The sequence below is a fragment of the Platalea leucorodia genome, assembly GCF_965183815.1.
Source record: "Platalea leucorodia genome assembly, chromosome: Z".
In the NCBI taxonomy this organism is placed as follows: domain Eukaryota; kingdom Metazoa; phylum Chordata; class Aves; order Pelecaniformes; family Threskiornithidae; genus Platalea; species Platalea leucorodia.
Genome location: NC_138858.1, coordinates 84,586,901 through 84,608,441, shown reverse-complemented (window position 1 = coordinate 84,608,441; position 21,541 = coordinate 84,586,901). Strand labels below are relative to the sequence as shown.

The window sequence follows — 21,541 nt, the reverse complement described above, 5'->3', positions numbered from 1 at the left end:
GCAGATACATTCTTTCAAATAAGACATCTGAATTAACAGAAATTTGTCATTGATTTCCAGTGAGGCTAGATTTTAAATACTATACATTGAGACATTCTCCCTTCCTGCAGAAACATATGCAAAAGTGTTCCAAAACCATCAAAGTATTAATGCAATGAAAAGATCAAGGAGAAAATTCCAGAGTTGGTAATGCTAAAATTCAATTATATTGCTAAGCTGTTTGTAATATAATTTACAACAGAGAATATAAATGAACCATTATGTCAAGAGAGTTTTTGATATATATGTGCAAGCTTAAGTAGTTAAGACATAATAATTAATGAGAAAGTGAAAGGTCGTGCCAGAAATAAAGTCTCTTTCAGCTTCATGGAGTTACACTGCATGAGTCCAAACACAGCTCAGACATAAAAGCCTGTTAAGATGAACTGAGGAGTAGTGCTAAAACTAATATTGTGTTGTAATGCACAATGGCAGCACTACAGAAATCTGAAGATGGTAGCAGACATGAAATGGCCACAAGGTACCATGAAGTGTGCATCTTGAGCATCTCCAAGTGTTATTTGAAAGGACCGAGAAGACTGGCAATACTTTATTACTTTACAACAGTCACAGTGTAAGTCAGATCAGAATCTAGAGAACTTGCAGGTCAGAAGGCAACTAGTCAGATTCAGCCCATCCACTGCTAAAGGAAACCATTGGTCGGGAGGTTTCTCTATCCAAGTCCTATTTTCAACACTAGGATTAAAATATTTATTTATTTATTTATTGGTTGATTGATCTGAACATGTTTTCTCTGTATGACTGGCCAGGTTGCTATCACTGCTCTGACAGAGTAAATGTTGGTTACTATTCAAAAAAGGGATAAAATAGCCTATGCAAAAATGGAATAGAAGTACCTAGGTTTACGCTTCCAACTCTGAGCTGCTGTTACACGAGCAACGAACGGTGTAACCAGTAGGATTCTTCATGTCTACACTCTGAGGTACACACATACAAATTCTCATAAAATCCCTGGACCAGGACCCACTGGGTTACTCCCCAGCTTGACCTTGGATTTGTCTCCTCACTGTGGACCTGCTTGGCAATCGCTGGGCTGTGCCTGACCCCAATGACCATCATCAAGCCTAAACTTGATGTGTGTTTCTAGCTTGACCTGCCCCACCATCATGAACCTGCCTGATGCCCTGGACTCCAGCTTGCCCCCAGTTACCTGATCCAGTCTGCTCTCCTGCTTTGCTGGGGGCGGTGGGATGGGCCCCTGCCCAAGCAGCCATGTTATCAGGCTGGAATCCTGGCTCTACACCACCACACAGCCCCAAGGCCACCAGCCATCAGCTCTTGCTACATGCCCTGACAATGTCCAAGAACAACACACTATTCATATACAGTCCTTTTGTCACAGAGTAAAGATGTCCAAACTGCCAAGGAGTTCACAGGATCACTTTAGTCCTGTTTCCTTCTTTGTGGTATGTGAAACCATCTCTTTAGGCATTCCTATAACAGCAGTGCAGAAATGGAAAAAAATGGCTATTTAGAATTTCTAAAACTCATGGTTTGCCCAGGTGAGAGCATTCAGAAGTAATGATAAGTTAAAACAACTCCTTGTACACAGTTGCTTAGCCATACCAAGGAACTCCAGCTACTAGAGACACCACTTGACTAGGACTAAGGAGATCCCTCTCACTGGGAAAGACACTTGCCTGTCTTTCTCCTCAGCTTAACTTACTCTGTAAAATGGCTATCTGTGGACATGAAGTTTCATTTTATCACAGAGGATGAGCCCTGGCAATGTTTACGATGGTAACATAAGAAACGCAATCTCAAACTGCGTAAGTGTGTTTCCTGTGATGGAAAAGCTGCAAAAAAACCCACTTTCCATATGACAAATCTCATGTGAAATGACTCACCATTAGGGAAATTCTTTCTTTAAAAAAACGTTAATTATCATTTAGCAAGAACTACAGATTAATTAGGACAACAAACAGAAGCTTCAAAATGTTTCTTGCACTTTTTTAAACACATAGTACTACAAACTATCAGAAAGAAGATTATTGAGTTTAAAGCAACATGGGAATTTCAATGTCGTTATGAACTAAATACCACTGCAAATATAATAATAATTATTAAGAGATGTAACGTGGTCAAATTTGACAGCTTTGGACCAAGAATTGGAATTCTGCAGAAAGTGAATGTTTTGAAAGGCATCTGAGAAACTGAATTGCAATTGTGAATGTGTATTACTGTTACTATTAAAAACACACTTCTCTCAAAAACTTTTTCTATCAGGGTATCTCAGAAGAGGTGCATTCAGACTGCCTATGGAATGTTACTCAGTTTGCTTCCTAGAGTTGTAGTCAGTGTCCACCCCTTCAATTTTTTCAGGATTATCTACTGATTTAATTAGTGGCAGGACCTAGCTTTAAAGAACAGTATTAAAGTAGGATTTGCCACATTCTAAATTCCACAGTGCTTCTCATCAGAGGCAACACCTTCTCTCCAGGTTTAATCCACAAATTATTTGATTTTGGAGGCTATTTTAATTTTTGTTACTCATAGCAGGAGACATATGGTGGTGTTATTTTGAAAAGTAATAAAAGCTAGCAGTAGGTGTCCAGTAGCACTCTTTTCAACATTCTACTACTATTTTCAAACAACTTTTCCCCCATCAAAATGGAGCCTGACCAAACCCTTGAAGACAAAGCCAATGGTTTTACACTGAAAGAGATAATTCCTATAGCATCGCACATATTACTTAACAGAAAAATTACTTAAGTAAGACAGATAGATATAGTTTTGAAACAGACACTAGCCACAGGAAATGACCAAGTTTGGAGAAAATCCCAGCTCCATTAAACAGTGTTTCTGTGCATGCCAGTGCAGACAGCAACCCACAACACATAAACATCACCTGAGCCCTGAATCAAGGACCATATAGAGTACGCAGTGCTTTAAATGGTCCTTCTATGATTTGCTAACTTTTTGACATAAAGTAATCTCTTAAACACAAAAATGTTAAAAAATTACCAGACATTTCATAATGAAATAGTCAAACCTATGTTTTGCATTTGCAGTTGTCATGGTTTTTAAAAATCTGATTTCTAAATTTGCTCAAGTTAGAATTTCAGCCTGTGGAAATTTGTATTGCATCACAGAAACCACTAGAACTATAAAAATCCCCACATTACGTTGCTTCACTTTTGCTTTATTATATATAGTAAATGAGATTTAAGTCATAACATACGTACATTAATACGTTCTGGCTTCCTAAATTATATAAGTCATGACTCAAAAAAAATTTGAGCATAAGGACTATTTAAACAGTCATCTGTTCATAGATTATCACTTTCACAAATTAAAATCAATTTATCAGTATATTGCTGTTCACAGATCCCAAAGTCCACAAGTTCTCATTCTCACCACCACTCATTTAAGACTGCAAACACAACCCACATGCCCTTGAGGTCCTGGCCCTCCACTTGTGCCAACTGCCAAATCGATAGCTGTGTATCTGCACCTTACTGAGGGGATGACAACTGCCAGTAGGCGAATACGTTGTGCAGAAGGAAAAAACAACAATCAGATTTTTAAAAAATTGATTTCTGTTTGTGCTTACCAGGTAAAATGAACAGCCCTAGTATGTATATATGCTTTCACAAAGCATACACACAATTTCCATGGCCTGTTCCACCTACATTCATCAAGAAGACCAAGGCCTTTTCTTTGTCATACAGATTTCACTACAGACATCTGGCTTTATTTTTGTTTGGTCTCAATTCAGGCCTATTCAGATATGGGCAGGCATTCAACCTGAAGCTGCTCCTAAAAAAAGAAAATATGAAGAAGCTTCAGCAGGTACAGGATTGTCTTGCTTCTTTATTACTCATCTGTCTTCTTTGGAAGCATATTCTTCATGATATACAATGGCCTCCATTTTGTGGACTTAATTCAGAGTTATTTTTTAATATCTACGGCCCATGGACAGAGGCCATAGAACAAGGAAAGAAAATACTATTTTTCATGGCTTGGAAAGTTTATTTTATAGTTACGGACGCAATTAAAGCTCGTTTAAAATGTAAGCTTCCTTAAGAACACCACTGAGTTGTAAATAATACATCCTTGTTAGAACTAATTATTTTTATTATTTTATCCATGCTATTACTAATTGCAATAAATAGAATGCTTACGAACGTATTTCTGAGTCTATAGTTTCATTAAAGTTCTTACATGCTCTATTTTCCTACTGACTTATGTTACAATTTATAGAACAGTACAAGCACATCCACAGTACAGTGCATCTTTGTTTTCACGCTAATTTACTACTGCTGTGAGGTGCTGGCTGCCAGTCTTGGAAACTGAAATCTTCTGTTCATCCAGAAAATACAAACTATGCAGAAGGCAATACCACAAGCTTACACACATAACCCTGCCAGTATCCTTCAACTCTGATTTGAAGAGTCATCCCCAGTACTGAAAGGATGATCTTTGCAGTCATTTCATTCTTGGCTTCTACTAATGTTAAAGCTGCCAAATTTCACTCATAGCCTTGAGGGACACTATTCAGGTCTAGAGAAAATTTCAGATTTTATCTCCTTCTTGTTTACTTCTTTTTCCAGGCCAGACCACCTGTTCCTTACTTCACTCTCTGACCTTGCCAAGTGTAGGAAAGCTGCTTACTGCTGGCACACTTTTTACCAGCCACTGCATGATCAGCAGAACCTGCTACTCCCACCATACACGGTAAAAGCAGAACAGTTTGTTCAGCTGCCAGTTCAATCCTCATTGTAGCCATCATTTTCAAGGCACAGCCTAGGGTTACTACTCAGAACAAATGGCAGAAAGCTGTAGTTACACACACCCGCAGAGCTGTTGGAACTTAAAACGTTAACCTTTTACACTGTCCACATCCTCTGTCTACTTATTTGTTTCCTACCCTTCCACTCCCATTTTTTGGCCACCTTACACAACTTCCATCATCACTTCTAATCTTAGTTTCCCCCTTTGTGCCAGAGACTCTAATGAATTCCCTGAGATGAACCAGGAAAGCAGAGAACTGCTTGCAATAGTCTCCAGTTGTTTTTCTCTTGAACAGGATTGTCTTTTCAACGTAGTGAGTAGCCAGAGTAGAATGAAATAACTCATTCTGCACTAGATGCATCCACCAGCCGGCTTTTACAGAAGCAGGCCAGTCCTGCAATGGAATAACATCTTTCCTGTGTGATAGAATGATGTTCAAATAACAAGCTTTCCGAAACAGGGTCAGCAATAGCTTGAGAAGCTGATTGCTGGTTTGCTAGTATGTAATCACCACGGGTATCTGGTGTTGAAGCTCCCAATAGCTAGTTTGCACTTCCTATATAGGACAAAAATACTTCTGCATAAAGTAAGGACTGTGTAAGAGGCAGATGTTCAATGTGGATGTCGCTGCTGGCAGACCCCTATTAGTATGTTTCCAGAAAAAGTGGAAAAATGTACCTTAGACTAATAGGGTAGTAGAAGTGGTGGTATTTCTAAACTGTATATACAATTGAGTTGTAAAGCAGGACAGAAGACATAGCCAAAATTCTCCTGTTAGTATATCAAAGAGGGAATACACTCCTGGATGTGAACTAATTTAAGTATTCTGAGTAGTGCTCACATGCAGATAATAGCATCTCCTGAGGTCCCTTACAGCCTTAATTATCCTATAATCCTGATCTTGTGCAGAAGGGAGACTACAACATAGTGCTTCAGAAACACCATTTCCCTCTTTGTAGCCAAAGACTGTGGTAATGGTCACACTGGGCTATTTTGGAAGCCAGGAGTTGTGATGGAAGTATCTAATTATCAAGAGCGAGCAATACTGAATGTACAGATCAAACAAATAAAAAGCTGATCTAATTCTGCAATGACACCCTAGCTATAAACCTTTTTCTGACAGAAATACAGTTATGTATTGCTTTCTACTCTTCATTATAGTTTTCCCGATCATCTCACTAAATCTTACTTTTCTGAAAAGGTATGTGTTATAACTAAAGATCAAAGCTGAAAGAACTTTCTAAATAGCCTACATTATTTTTGTCAAAATATAAACAAAATTAAGTCATTAGATAATAAATACAACACAGTTTCTTGCATTGATTTCCAGTCAAAGAAGAATCCATACACAGTCTGAATCAAGGCCCTAATACTCCTTCAGCACTTACTGACACAGTAGAGGCAATACCTCCTAATTAATAATTGTTATATATAAATTGAGTATTACAACTGATACATATGAATAGAGATTAGGGTACAATACCTGTCCAAAGTTAATAACACAGTTTCATTCATTTCAGGTATATCATCAGCTTTAATAGTAATGTTGATTGTAGTATCACTTTGTCCAGATAAGAAAACGACAGAGCCATTAAAAGGACTTATATCATCATGTGTTACTGCCTTTTGATTGACACCAGAGGGTTTCAAACTCCAAAACACAGTTGCTTGACCATCAGTCCCATCTCGATGCAATGCAATGGAAACCTATGAAACACATGAATCTGTTGTGACTTGTAAAACTAGATGGAAAAAACAATTACCCCCTTGCAAATTACAAATGAATATGAGCCTCAAAATGTTCAGCTTGTTTTTTTACTCAAACCTATGTATATGATATGAAATCAAAGATGGTGTATCAATGAAAATATATACTGAATCTTGTCCTTTTAACCATTCATCAGTTACATTCTTAGACAGTGGAGATGATAGATTATTTATATCACAAATCACTAAGCAACTATAAACACAACAAGCCTTGTATGACTGATGTAATCAACGCCCACTTCTTCAAGACACAACCTAGATTTTAAATATAACTACCATAATTTTACTCTGGTTATTATAGTGCAGTGCGACCTGTACTCTGCTTAAAGTAATTAGCAGTTTTAATCTGAGAATGAGAAACAAGTTATCTGATTCAGGATTTGTGGGAAGATTTCAGTGAAGACAGCCAGGGAAAACAGTGAAAATGTACGAAAAAATATTTTAAAAAACGTTTCTCCAGCTGGAGCTAAGGCACTTATATGGATGACAATGCTTCTGAAAATGCTTCTTTGGGTTCTCAGAAACCTAAAAAGCACAATTGCTGGAAAGCATGCCCAGCAAGCCAAAAAATATGTTCACATATAAGCCAGTCAACTGTAAGATACACAGACATTTCCGTGAAATCTAGGACCAGTATCAGTCCTAATTTACATTACTACATTTCCAGCTGGTGAGAGAGATTAAAACTGTCTGCAGCATCTTTTGTTCTGTGTAAGCATCAAGACCTAACTGGTTTTGGATGCTTACAGAGACAGCCAAGATCAGTCTCACTTTTCTGATAATGACTAACACATTATTTCAGACCTTAGTTTTACAAACACTTCCCTCCCCCCCCCGCCTTTTTTTTAAAAAGCAAGGGAATATTTAGGATCAGGCACAACTTAGAGGAAGGATTTTCCTCACATTAACTTTCATATGTTACACTGATTATAGCAAACTTTGCTTTCTCCAAATAAATTTTCCGTAGTAAGGGACAATATAAAAAAGTTTACTTACCACTCTATCAGCAGCATCTTCCGGCTCAGAAAGAATAATTGGAAGATTGCTAGTAAAGCCTATTTCTCCATTTGCAATATCTGGAGTAATCCTGAGAGAAATATTTCGAATCTCACCTAATCTAGGACTCACAGGTGGGACTAGAGGAATTCTATTCACCAGCTCAACTTTTTCCAGCTGTAGGAAAAAGTAAGAAAAAATTGAGAAATAAGAAGCCTTAGTACCAAGTCAGAACAATTCTGACATTTCAGAATAAGTTTCATATGCAGGGAGCAAAACATGTCCAGAACAAATTTCTCTTACTGGCAACATTGCTATTACAAAAATGTATAAGCAGTTGTGTCAAAGAAATGAAGTGGATACCATTGAGCTTTGTCAGCAGAATGGTATACCTCTCAGAAAAATCATGTTTGTGTATACAACTAAATCTATGTAGAGGGAGAATGAACATTCTAGATCAGTCAATTCATTATTAGACCTATGAATAACAGTACTGATTTGACAGGTGGCCCAAGCTATTGTCCTAACTTCATTTTTTGTGCCATGCATTGATAAAAATCTGCTGAAGTCACTAGAACCATAATAATTTACAGCCTCTGATGAAGCCAAAGAATCATCCAATCTTTTTTCCTCTCTCACACAACTTAAAGGACTTCTCTATTTATAATTACTAATACCTTAGAATTGCATTCAGAACTGAAAATCAGTATTTCAAAACTGTAGTCTCCTCTTGTGTTACCATATTTCTGATGGTTTATTGCTACTAAGAAGAAATAGAAAAACATTTACCCTTTCTTTGAATGGGACACATCACTCACTAAACCCAGCAGCAGTACTAACATAGTAAGGAGAGCAGGAGTTGCCTGTTTAAAAATTTATTTCAAATATAATTTATACAATGTGATTCTGTCTACATGCATCATTATAATAAATGTTTCCATAACTTATTTGCATATACTTCTGCAAACATTTCACTGGGGAACGAACCCCCAGTGACAACCACCTTTAACTCACAGAAGGATGTTTTTTGCTTGGAGTTATCAGATGTTATCATATAGTAAGGTTTTATTGGAGCAGGGGAAAGTGGCCTTATTTAAATCCATATAGTGACCATGAATCACCATTTCAACTGATGAGTTTTAAAGCTCTTCAATTCTTAAAACCAATCTATATAAAATACTTGGGCTGTATCATACCTTGTTCTACCATTGCTTGAGTAATGCACAAAAATATTCATGCACATTTTATTTGATGATAGATGGAACTGTTTTACAAATACTGTATTCAGTAATTGATTCTCAACCATATCAGCTAGTTATTGAGAGTCTGAGGAACAGATGGTGGACTGTTTGTTTCGCTTGTTTTCTAAGCTTTCTTTTAGAGTAGGCCCTGATCCTGCAATTAACAGTATGCAGGTGGACCACTGTGTGGTTGTTAGAGTAAAGTTTCTGAAATACTACATAGCTGAAACAATTCACTTTGTTAAGTGCTTCGGATCCTGGATAGTAACTTTGAGATAAAAGTAATAATTAATGAAGAACCAAGAAATTTTTTTTAGTTCAGTGTTTCCTTTTAAAGCAAATCAGCTCACGAGGAAAAAAGAATGCATTGTGAATTGAATAATAATGACAAGTAGTTTATTAAATTAGTTAATCTTCCTGTCCATACCAAAAACTGCACCTCAGACGACAGTAGGTTATTTAATTGAAGATGTCACTGAAGAATGTTAATCTCACTTTTCCAGTTACTTTATCCATTCTCTCGTTGTGTTTAAGCTTCATTTCCTCCTCTACTCCTCCTCCCCTGATTCCTAAGTTGATCCTTCATTGTGCCTAGTATAAACTCTGTAATCTTCTAATTCTCAACATGTTCACAGAGATTATCATTTATTCACAATGTAGAAGGATTGTCATAGTGATAAATAGGGGTATTTTTCTTCTCTATGAGTTTCTAAATGAATTTTCTGTGCTGGAAAGCCCCTCTGATTTTGTTTATTCAGACAAAAAGATTTTTATGGTTCATGGAGAAAGTACAGAACATTCACCCCCACACCACCTCCCTGGAATCCGCAGTTTGAAAAGCTGGGCAAAGTGCCTGCACTCTGAAATACTTATCATGTGTGTGTCTTGTCCATAGTCCACACTGAAATGTTATTTATATTGTACCATTTAAAAGGGGCTTGGAATTAGATATTTCAATTCTTCTGTAGATCTTTCAGATCTGGTGCAGATGTAAAACATAATAACCTATTCTAGTATTCCAGAATGCCATTCCCTGTCTAACCGTGAATGCCAAAAATTGCATACTAGTAAAACAATAATATAATTCTGGCAAGGTCTTTTATGCCTCTACAGGAACTAAACAATGTTTCTCTGATTTGTGCTTTGGATGTGCCAAGTCATCCCTTTGTCTGTGCATCAAGATCACTACCTGGGCTTTTCACCCCAGATGACCAGAGTGGCATAGTTAATCACAGGAAGTAGAGATTATGGGGCAGTCTTAAGTGCAGATAAGAAAATAATCATAACAAATACCGATGACAATGCCCAGAATCCTCCTCAGCAGTATATCTGAACAGCATCTTGCAAAGATGCAAGCAAACTTGGTTTTCTCCAGTGAAAAATGAGAGCCCTCACTGGAAAGCAGAAATTCTGTCTTTAAATATTTTTGCTGAAAATCCACTTTTCTGTCAAAACAACAGTTTTAGTGATTTTTTTCTAGCTGGTTTAATTAGCAATGATAGAAGTTCTCTTCTTACAAGTTCAGAAAGAAAAAAAAAAGAGGAAAAAACCCCAAAAGGGCAGCAAGGAACACTACACAGAGAAAAATGGAAAAAATATAAAATATACAAATTCATATGTAAATGAAATATATGTTTGACTATTTTTAATTTATATTTACTTGCTTGTCATTTCTAAAATTTGTCATGCTTCTGTAATTCAATTTTAAGAACCTCAATTTGGTTAAATTGAAAGCCAAGGGGTAGACAGAGAAACATACCTCAAAAGGTAACTAGCTTCTGCAACATTAATCTCATTTTGTTAAATTCCATGATTAACACCTGAATCCTGTTACAACAGTTTAATTTTTAAAAATAGTGTAATTAGTAAATAATGATTAGGAATAGAGCTCTTTATGGCATATTTATGGAAGCTATCTCTAAATAAGAAAGTTTTCTTAGCTACAGAGCTAATAACTTTTTTCTTTTTTTTTTTTTTTTAAACACGTAGGATCATTTTAATTAAATTAAAAGGGAAGGAGCCATTACTAAATTATATCCTTTATATTACATGGGCTAAAAAAACACCACAAAACACAACTGAGATACCTGTACGAGGAAATGAGCACCATTTTGAAGAAATGCATCATTTCTTATTGGTATATTTAAAGTATCTTGTGTCTTTCCTTCTGGAAACATGAGAATGCTTCTTCTAGACATATTTAGAATGCCATCTTTCGCTCTCTCAGGATCCAGAGCTCCAGCTGGAATATACAGTGCAGTATAAACCAACTGCACATCTCCAACTGTTCCTCTCTCCCTTGCAAAACTCAAGGATAGAAAGCGTCCCGTTGGATTACTTTCAATCTTCTGATTCTCCAAAGGATAAAATTTTATTAGACCATAAACATCGTCACTGTCCTGAATGTAAAACAGAAGCTGCAAAACAGAAAACAGCATCGCTTACTCTATGCTACAGTTACTATAGATGATAGTTTTCTGACAGTCCTGACCGTCACCATACATTTTTCTCCTTAGTGAATTGGCACTCAAGAAAGAAATCAAACTGACAGCCCCAAAGTATTCTTTGTACACAAGCAGCATAACACTGACAGTGGCTGCTTTCCCACTATGCATCATCCATGTGCCACAATGAGCTCTGAATAACTGATTTTTTGGTTCAGCAGCCAAACTGAACAATGTAAAAATGTTTCAGATTGTGAAAAATTTCATTTTATTCACCAAGTTCATTACAACTATTTTTTAAGAAAAACACAGTAGGGACTTGAGTCACAAAAATGTCAGTAATGCTAGCCACCCTTTAATTAACAGTTCAGAGGTTACAGTCTTAATCACCAATTCCTCCTCTTGAAGCTGCTACTCTGTGTAAAACATTCCAATAATCATTACGATAGCAAACGAGCAAGTGAAAATAACTTTCCTGCCTTCTCTTAGCAAGCAGTCACTCAAGACAGCATTTATGCAATGCTATGTATGTTGGGAATAATCTAAGCTGAATGCTACTGTATTGAAAAGGTCTGGCTTTGTATACTATACTTAGCCAAGTATTTTCAATACGGCTTTATATACTAAGATTATATTAAGGATTAATTTGTTTGATTTATATTCAAGCCCAAACCCTTTAGCCAGTTTAGCCAATCAATCAATGTTATCAAAACCAGTAAAGTCCCTAATTATCACCTATTACTACCTTCTCCAAAAGAATTCTAAAAGCAAACTTACCTCAGACGGTTCACTGACTTCTGCACCTCCCTGTATTGTATGAGCTAAGAGTTTCAGAAGATAGGGCTCTGCCTCTTCTGGTATATCATCATTAATAATGTTCAGAGGAAGTGTTACCAGCATCTGTCCTTGATCAAAACATATCTCCCCGGTCTCTGGAATGAGGTCTGCAGTCACAGGTGAGGGATCACTGCTATTTCGGATTATAACCCAGGTAACAGAAACATTTCCATGTGTTCCACCATTTCTCACAATCATGATCCCTTCAAACCTACAGTTTTGAACGAAAATAAAACCCCACAATATAAAATTATAATTAATATTGGCTTGCGTAGTTATCAGTTCCCTGAAAGATTTACAATGACTTCAGTGGAATAAATGTTAACTGCTGCAACTATTTGAGTCAGGGCTTAAACTTTGTGAAATCATAACACACATGTAAGACTTTTCTTAGAGTGCTTATTCATGAGCTCTTTGTAATGTCTCTAAAGATATTTGTTAGAACTTATTTTGTTTACAGTGAGAAAGATATTTACAGTTTTTACAAACAGTTCATAAATATTAAAAAACTTCCCATATAATTAGACATTCTCACTTCCTTGAAATCTTTGTAGGTATAGTTGTTAATAAGAACAACACACTAAGTGATTTCTAAGTTATATTTTCAGTAATTATTTTCAGTGAAATCCTAAGGATGCTTAACAATGCCAAACAAATCTCTTAAACTGACTAGATACTAGATTTGAAGATCTGTAGTACCTTGAAATTTGGTCTTCATCAATGATAACAGTCTGAGCAAACAGGATACTGTTGATTGATAGTACTCCATAGGGTTTATCATTCGGTTGGATGGTGACATGAACAACAGATGGATTAACCAAAACAGCATCTCCCTGCAAAGTGTCCTTAAGAAGCATAATCTGAAAGGTCTCGGCAATTTCTGGTATGGCATCATCAAGGATCTTAAATTTCATATACGTTTCATGAACTAGAGGTGGGAAAAAAATAGTTGCATTTGGCTGTAGATCTAGGAAGTCTACATTAAGCTGCGCATGTGCTGTTGAGTCACCAGTTATGATTGCGTAACTGACAGAGACTTCATGTTCATCAGGTCCAATTAATTTTCCACTGACATCCTTACCACGAATCACTTGAATTGTTACCAGATCAACTTCCTCAGGCACCATATAAGCACTCTGAACAAAATGCACAGGACTGTCATTTTTCTTAATATTAATCTGAACAGAATTTTTTGTGTTGTTGATTTCAGCCCCTCCCTCCACGCTCCTCAGATGAACAACAAACAATTCATCATTTTCAGGTATCTGAAATATAAATGCGGAACACTTACTGAGAAATATGTTTTATATATTTTGCAGAAAAGGTAAATAATACAAACTTGACTGCTCATTTTATATTAAAACAAACAGAAGAGAAGTCTTGCTTTTAACTTTGGCTGAAAAGCCCTTCTCAAAATTGAATGTTTCCATCCTCTAAAACATGCTTCTGTGCTATGGCAATATGAAAAAGGGTGGAAAGCCAAACAAAAGCAAAACAAAAACTAGGCAAGAATCAGAAAAAGCTGGATCTTTCCAACTTGAGACTATGAGAAGATCCAAACTCTACTTCTGGAAGCCACCTCTAGTTGGAAACAAACGTTCCTCCCAGCTATTTAGAGTTACATCTTGATTTTCTGATGTTGACACTCATTTACCTCTATGCATGCCTGAAATAATACAGGAACGACTTATGGACACAACCTACCTTGGCCCATCCATTCCAATACAACTGCAAAAGGAACACTTCCTACGTTCAGACACACCCACATCCCCAGGGAAAATTTCCATCACAAATCTGAGAAAGTGTGTTCTGGTGCTTAGCAATTCATTAGGCTTTGGCATTTCTACAAGATGACTGTTTAAAACTACATTTTAGTTTTAGCTATTTCTTCTCCAATATCTGATGCAGCAGACAATAAAGAATGGCTTATAAACCACAAATTACAGAACTTAAGGATGAAATTTTTGCTTTCTGTTACCACATTTTATTCCCCAAATCTTGATTTGCAAAACCTATTTAACTGAAAAATATTATCATTTTATTAATACTTATAGGTAAAAACTAAATCTTTAAAAATTATTTATGATCTTTTCATCTCATCCTTGCTGTGGACTCCTGGAAACTAGTATTATTTGCTTCTGAGAAGAATTCCAGGACAAAATTACCTTTTTTTTTTTTTTTTTTTGCTAATGGTAATACTCTGTTATAAAGTTGACAAATCCTTTTCATGCACTTTTGTTTACCGAGCTAAAAAAGCTCTGAAAACCCTGCTGTCCAATATTTCTTCTCTTTCACACTCATTTGTTAATTGGCCACCCTCAGATCCTTTTCTAGGGCTAAGAGAGTGTGCATGCAACTGCCTTTATAGCTGATGCCAATTCTGTCCCTTGTTTGGCTTGTGGCACTTAAACTTGCATAATGTTGTTGACTGATGTAGGTTTTTTTGTCAACGTGAGATCTGGAAGCTCTCAGTCACCTCTCTCCTATACTGAGGTTCAACACAGTTATTTTGCCTTATTAGAATAGATGCTAACTTACATTTCATTTAGTTCATTAATTAATATACCATCTTGCACCATAAAAATATACATTTAAGAGACAGTCAAAATGTCTTGTTGTAGTTCATATCTTAGTATCTCATATAAATGGGACATTCTGGAGTTCTTAATGGCATCATGGCTGACCAATAAAAAAACCAGTCAAACTTCAAAGACAACAGTATAAAGGATTTCCAGTGCTGCTTCGCCTCTTTCATTTTCTCTTAACAAAGTTTCCATTATTCCTCACTAAAAAGGGAAACATACACAATAAAATTACTATAAATGTAGCACAGTGGCAATCAGATCTGCAGTCCCCTAATTTCTGTAGGAAAAGTGCTACCCAATTCTGAAAAATACTTGTTTCATTGTTTTTCCTAACTTCAGATCCTAAAAGCTCAAACTAAGTTCTGAGAGTAACATTGGATTCTTGTCAATTCCATCATCATCATCATCATCAATAAAGGTTTTTTACGCAAAATTAATCTTTCATGTACGCCTGTGAAAGACTTTCACTGAGTGGACCAGCCACACCTGTACAGATCAAACTTTGAGAAACAGAACTTTGAGAGCATTTCTCAGACAAAAAAAAAAAAAAAAAAAAAAAAATCACGTTTTCCCAAAAAGCTTAATGATTTCTTTCTGTGTATAAGTCTCAGAAGTATTACATCTAATCCGAAAGAGATGTTTCTACATGCCAGTCTGGTACAGTCTCTTAACATTAAAAATATCAGTATAGATATGGAAAACCACTTTTTATAACAGCAATATGCAAAAAATTGCTTTAAAGTTGCTCACTTCTGAGACAGGCACTTTTTTGCTATTAATTTTTGCTTGTGAATTTCCTCATCAAGTTGTTCTGTATCATATTTACTTATTTGGTGCCTCTGTTTTCCCTCTCATCCCCATTAGAAATTAAAAAAAGCAGAAAAAAATGCAAATCACAAATTGAAAAGTAGAATAATATGTTTTGTTTACACTGAAATACAAAGAAAGGCTCATGACTTTTTTCTAAAGGCCAATCTAAAAATGAAAATTTTAAATAATCAGCTAATGTTCATGCTCCTCACAAGATTGCCTGTCTCTTTGATGAATCTTATCTATTTTTAGAACTATTTTTTAAAATATGTTTCCACCCTGAAACATACCTATATAAAAACATATAAATTTTTTTTAATCTGTCTTTTTTCTGTGAATATTCAATGTGTTATATTCTTTCTTTATTGGTAAACATAACATGTCTACTCTTCACACGAATGAGAGCCAATCAAGTTAACAAAGAATCAAGTGGATTCTTATGCACTGTTAACTGAAGGCAGAGGAGCTGCACAGGCATCACTGAGGATGTAATCAAAAATGGATCATGTAAGCAATGTTACAATTAGGTTCCTTTTGCCTAAACAATAAAGACAAAAAGGAGAGCCTGAGTTCATTATGCAAACATAACCTGAATTTGCAAGGCAGATAATTAGGGAAAAGCAGACCCCATTTAAAAAGAAATACAGAAAAGCTAAATATAGAAAGGACAGTCTAATAGATAAACCTAGATCTAGTTCAAGAACATCATCCTTGGAAACACAAGGACCTCAGTATTCCATCTGAAAAAAAGTATAATGCTTTCTTGATTGTTTATACATTTACTGCAGTAGCACCTAACAGGTCCAGTCAGAGCAGCCAGGACAGGTTCAGAAACTAAAAATATTCACTGATGAGAGTTACAGAGGTAGAATTAGAAGGAGTAAAAATGAGAGCTCAGAGCCAAAATTTAACATCCCTTTATTAAGTAGAAGCACGTCTAACCTTATTTAAATCAAGCATTTTTGTAACTTATTACTCCAAGTCTCTCCAGTTCAGCAGTTAACCTTCTACATTTCCAAACCAAAAATGAAGTCAGCTTATTCTTACCTGATCATCAAGCACTGTTAAATTATAAATCAGCATTGATCTCCCAGGGGTAAATGTAATATTTCCCCTAGCTGGACTTAAGTCTTCTTCAGCTGGGTTTGGTCCATCTTCTATCTAAAAAGAATTTATTTTTACAATAAGAAATATATATAACAGGAATACAAATCTAATACAAGCACAATAATCAATATACAGTGTGTGATGTGGATAACAAATGGCTACTTATTCAGTCACCTCCTACTCACAGGCACATATATTTAGCTGTGAAATCTGCTCTTTTTTGGTAGATGGAGTAAGTCAGAGTAACCACTCTGAAGAAATTATGTATTGCCAGAAAAAGAGGAAGAAAACTACTTCCATATAGGCCTATGAGGACTCTTTGGTATCTACTAATGCATAATTGACTCTTTCACATAACAGAAAGGATATTCATTCTAATTTAATTTAAATCACTGTATTTCGTAATAAGTCCCAAGACAAAATAATAGCAGTTACTGGTTTTGTGTCCTTGACTTGTGATATTAAGGATATTACATTTAATAGTGAAACCTAAAAGACTATGAAGCCACTTAGAGGCAATATGGTGATTTTTTTTTAGAAAATCTTGTAAATTTTTTTCAACATATGTATATAAACTACATTATGAGATGGACCTGATTAATTGTGCAGATATTAAATTTATTGGACCTTAAAACAAACAGATCTGCAATAAATTACAGAGATAATCTCATTCCGTACTTTAACTATATGTGCTATATTTAGTATGCAATAAAATCCAGCACAAATCTTTCCAGATTTTGACAGGTCTAGATTAAAGCCTTGATGATGTGTAAGACCAGTCAACTGATAAAGAAATATCCATATGGAAGAATTTATATATAATTTTAAAGTATGTAATAAAATTGGAGCTAGATAAGGAAAAAAAAAACTAATAAAGGCAATAACTGTATCACATTCAAATCAAACACATAAATAACAGCCTAAATATTCAACATGAGTGGGTTAGCTTATTGTGATTCAAACGGCAGTCTTACAGGTACAGAATTTCACTAAATACTGAGCTCTCATACTTACACGTTCAAAGTTGGCACAAGCAGTAAAGACTCACTCAGATGTTTATTTGTAAAATAGATACAAAATTTGAAGAAATATTAAATAAGGCATTTCTTATACACTTAATGCACAGTTTTCTAGTAATACCAACTAATGCTGCCTCAAATATCTTCCTAAATGAAAGAGAATACTCAGTTTTCTCTAATATCTCTTAATTTTTCCTCAAATTAAACAGTCAGATAATTACAGTATTTTCCATTTGACAGGTAATACCTTTCCATTTTATGAAACAGATTTAACAAATGTAGACATAGGTATTTTTCCCCTCTTTCACTTTTATAAACACTTTGATAAGTTATGATTATGGCCTCACAGTTTCATCCAACAGACTAAGGCATGAAGCCTTTTTGATAAACTCACCTCAAAAGTTATGATGACCGTCCCATAGGTTCCCCTCTCTCTAATTAGAGTGAGAGCCACAAATTCATTTCTGCCCCTGGGCTCATTCACTGTGATTAAGGCAGACTAATGAGGAAGAAAAGGGACAGGCAATCAGGCACAGATCAAATATCACAGCAGAAGGAAGAAACTGTTACCATAGAAATACCAAACTCCTACAGACAAGTTAATCCACTCTGCAAACCCGTCCACTGATGGCATACATTTCCTAGCAACCAATTAGTTCAGCTAATAAAAAGCTTGAAAGATTTCAGATAAAAAAATTATCATAAGTTATGCAAGTAGTGTGGGGGTTGTTTTGTAAATTAACATAGTCAATATACACAAAGCACTGGCATATTAGCACTGGTATTTATAGGAGCTCCTAACCCTGTTTAAAATAGGTTTTCTCCATTAAAAAGTAATTTGTTAGATAACTAGCTATAAATGGACTCTGTCTATCAAACTGTTGTAGGTGAAAGATTTCAAAGAATTACATTAATTCAGGGAGCAGCATGGCTTAGTACCATGGTGCTAAAAGTTTGCTATGCTCTTGTGCTTTTTCAGGGAAGTCCTCTACAAAAATTATATTGCCACAATGCTGGCAGTAAGCTTCTCTTTCTACTAATGCAACCTCTGTATTATTGCAAATATCCTCCACACCAGTAGAGTTATGCCAGTGTCTTATCGCAGAAGGTGTTATACAATGCATATGTCATGAGACCGTTCTCTCAGCTTGAGAGTTAAGTATAAAATTGCTCACTAGAGATGGGAAAATGTATGTATTCTCAAGACTTCCAAATCAAATCTTTAACTTCCCTATGGTATTACTCCTCAATTCTTCCATACTATATTAACATCTTGACTTACAGACGAGGGGCAGTGAGACTGAACAACTTTTTAGAAGTTTTATATTTAACATGAGCAACATAGATATTTATCCAAGTGTGAAGGTCTCAGGCCACGTCTCAACACCTAAAATCGTATAGAAGTATTAAAGCTGTATATATGTATGAATTACATACATAAGTATTAATTACCTCTAGAGATGTTTTCAAAGATGTAACTCACAATCAGTTTTCAAGGGATTCAGTTGAACAACTAACCAGCATCTTTGAAAATTTCACCTTTACGCTTTCTAAATTTTTCACATGTACCATATAAAAAGCCATACCATGTTAAAAGAAATTATTCCAAAGGCATTGTCATTTGATAAGATTGTTACAGTGACAGATTTGGGTGAGCCAAGCTTTATCCTTGCAGATGGTTTCTAAAATTAACAAAACAAAATAAGATATTAAATATGGTGATGGGCAAAAAATACGCATTTTGATTTTATTGTCTTTTAAAAGTAAATATTAGCCTATGACAAATTGTATGTCTTTTTATTATATACTGCAATGGAAATTATCTAAAGCAATAGAATGTACCAAAATAAATCTTAATTACTGAGGAAATACACTCTATAAAGTCAACAACAAAGTGCTTGAAACAAACTTTGTAAATGATTAATCATAGTTTGGCAATCTATTAATCACACTATAGCAAGAGGGAATTAGGTATGAAGCATGTAGCACTGCCAGGAACTCCCAAGTTGTTCTTTTCTTCCTAACATTTGTATAAAACTGGAACTTTGAAGCCATTATACTGACATATCAGCTAAAGGAAACAAATCTGTACACTGTTGTAAAAATAAGCTACTACATTTACAAATCAAAGGAAGAAGGAAGGGAAAATATGCATTTTTATATTCCCTGCAAACATCCCCTGAGATGTGTAATAATTGGCAAAAACTCATAAAATTTATCTTTACAGAACTGACATCAAACTGTCATGAACTGTTACCTAAAAAAAAAAGCGAATGTGAACTCTTCTCTTGTAGCATGACTCCTGTGAACATATGAAGACAATATGTCTCCAGAACAATATGAAGACACGTATTGATAAGTATTTCAAAAATTGTTTGTTTGGTTTTAGGTAAGTCTTGTTTACCCTCTGCTTCTGGAGGGCTGGAAGTCATCCTCTTTCTTTTGCTACTTCTACTCTCTCTTCCAGGTACAGTCTATGCAGGAAAACAGGAAAGGCTGAGAGTCTCTTCACAATCTAACTCTTCCGGGCTCTAGAACACCTTCAAATGTCCACAGTTGAATGCAGTGCCCACTGAAGTTTTAGACTATGTCTCTACTGCACAGCAGCATCACATAGAGACACCCACAGGAATGGCAAAACCTTCTAAAGAGCAGTAAGCACCATCCTGGCTAGTCTCCAGATCTTAGTTCTTACCTATTAGGATTCAGACTCACAAGCAGTATGACTACATTGAAATCTATGGAATACCATTAATTTATGCTAGATTACCCACTGTTTTCTGGGGAACAGATAAATTGAAAAATTGAGACTCACTGGTAGTGTCAAGTAAAATGTGAATGTCTCATCAGCCTCTGGAAGATCGTCATCACAGACAGATATATACACTGTTCGGTTTGTTTCTGTATCGGGTATAAATGCAGCTGCATATGTGTCAAAAAAGTCTCCTGTGTTTTCTCCATCAATCTGCAACAAATACACAATTGAATGCCACCTCCTTCTTCCCCCACCGTCTTCTGTAATATTATTCTGGACTCATTTAACAGACTTCATACACTCTTCTTTGCACATAATTCTTACCACAATTTCCCCTGCTGTCATACAGTTTATTTCCAGAGAGAAGGTAGAGACAATAGCCCCTTGTATCCATGCTGAGTAACCAGGAAAAAACAAAACAAACATGACACTTTCATAGAATCATAGAATGCTTTGGGATGGAAGGGACCTTTAAAGGTCATCTAGTCCAAACCCCTGCAATGAGCAGGGACATCTTCAACTAGATCAGGTTGCTCAGAGCCCTGTCCGACCTGATCTTGAATGTTTCCAAGGATGGGACATCTACCACCTCTCTGGGCAACCCGTTCCAGTGTTTCACCACCCTCATTCTGAAAAATGTTTTCCTTGTGTTTAGTCTAAGTCTACCATCCTTTAGTTTAAAACCATTACCCCTTGTCTTGTTGCAGCAGGACTTTATTCAGAACCATTCATGACTTCCTTCCTTGCAACTGGCTACCTTTTGCATAATGCACCATATGACCAGTTTTTTAATGGAAAAGCTATGCCTAGCACAGATCTGTATACCTGATAGTACCCTACCTGAATTAAACTTACCTTAAGATGCAACTTCCCTCTGCCTTCCTGTGTCACTCTAGGGACTAGAAGGAGCCTAGGTGTTTAACTTAGATTAACATTTTTATTGCCAAAGTTGGCAAGATGAAGTCTTCTGTAATGGACAGCCCTGCTCTCATTTCAGTCAACAAAAGAAAATCCCATTGACTCTACTGTACATAAGGTGGTTAGAGGAGAGATTACAAAGGCTGTAGTGTCAAGTTAAATTTATAGTTGGAAGCTGAGACTAAATGGAGAGAAGCAGCTGAACTAGCATAGCTGCCACACCTGAAACTACCATTCTTATGGGCACTAAAGGTTTGAATGAACCATT

At 35.9% G+C, this 21,541-nt stretch overlaps 1 protein-coding gene across 1 annotated transcript in view; it reads right to left on the bottom strand.

The window, feature by feature from the left end:
• The window catches only part of ADGRV1 (adhesion G protein-coupled receptor V1), a gene marked incomplete at both ends in the record, with an annotated part of 282,764 nt that overhangs the window by 257,659 nt on the left and 3,564 nt on the right, over positions 1–21,541 (bottom strand). Inside the window, 9 exons of the mRNA XM_082336231.1 lie at positions 6,278–6,501; positions 7,558–7,734; positions 10,886–11,215; positions 12,020–12,290; positions 12,779–13,344; positions 16,522–16,635; positions 17,995–18,099; positions 19,187–19,282; positions 20,416–20,565. Of these exons, the coding sequence (XP_082192357.1) occupies positions 6,278–6,501; positions 7,558–7,734; positions 10,886–11,215; positions 12,020–12,290; positions 12,779–13,344; positions 16,522–16,635; positions 17,995–18,099; positions 19,187–19,282; positions 20,416–20,565 (2,033 nt within the window). The remainder of the gene's footprint in view (positions 1–6,277; positions 6,502–7,557; positions 7,735–10,885; positions 11,216–12,019; positions 12,291–12,778; positions 13,345–16,521; positions 16,636–17,994; positions 18,100–19,186; positions 19,283–20,415; positions 20,566–21,541) is intronic.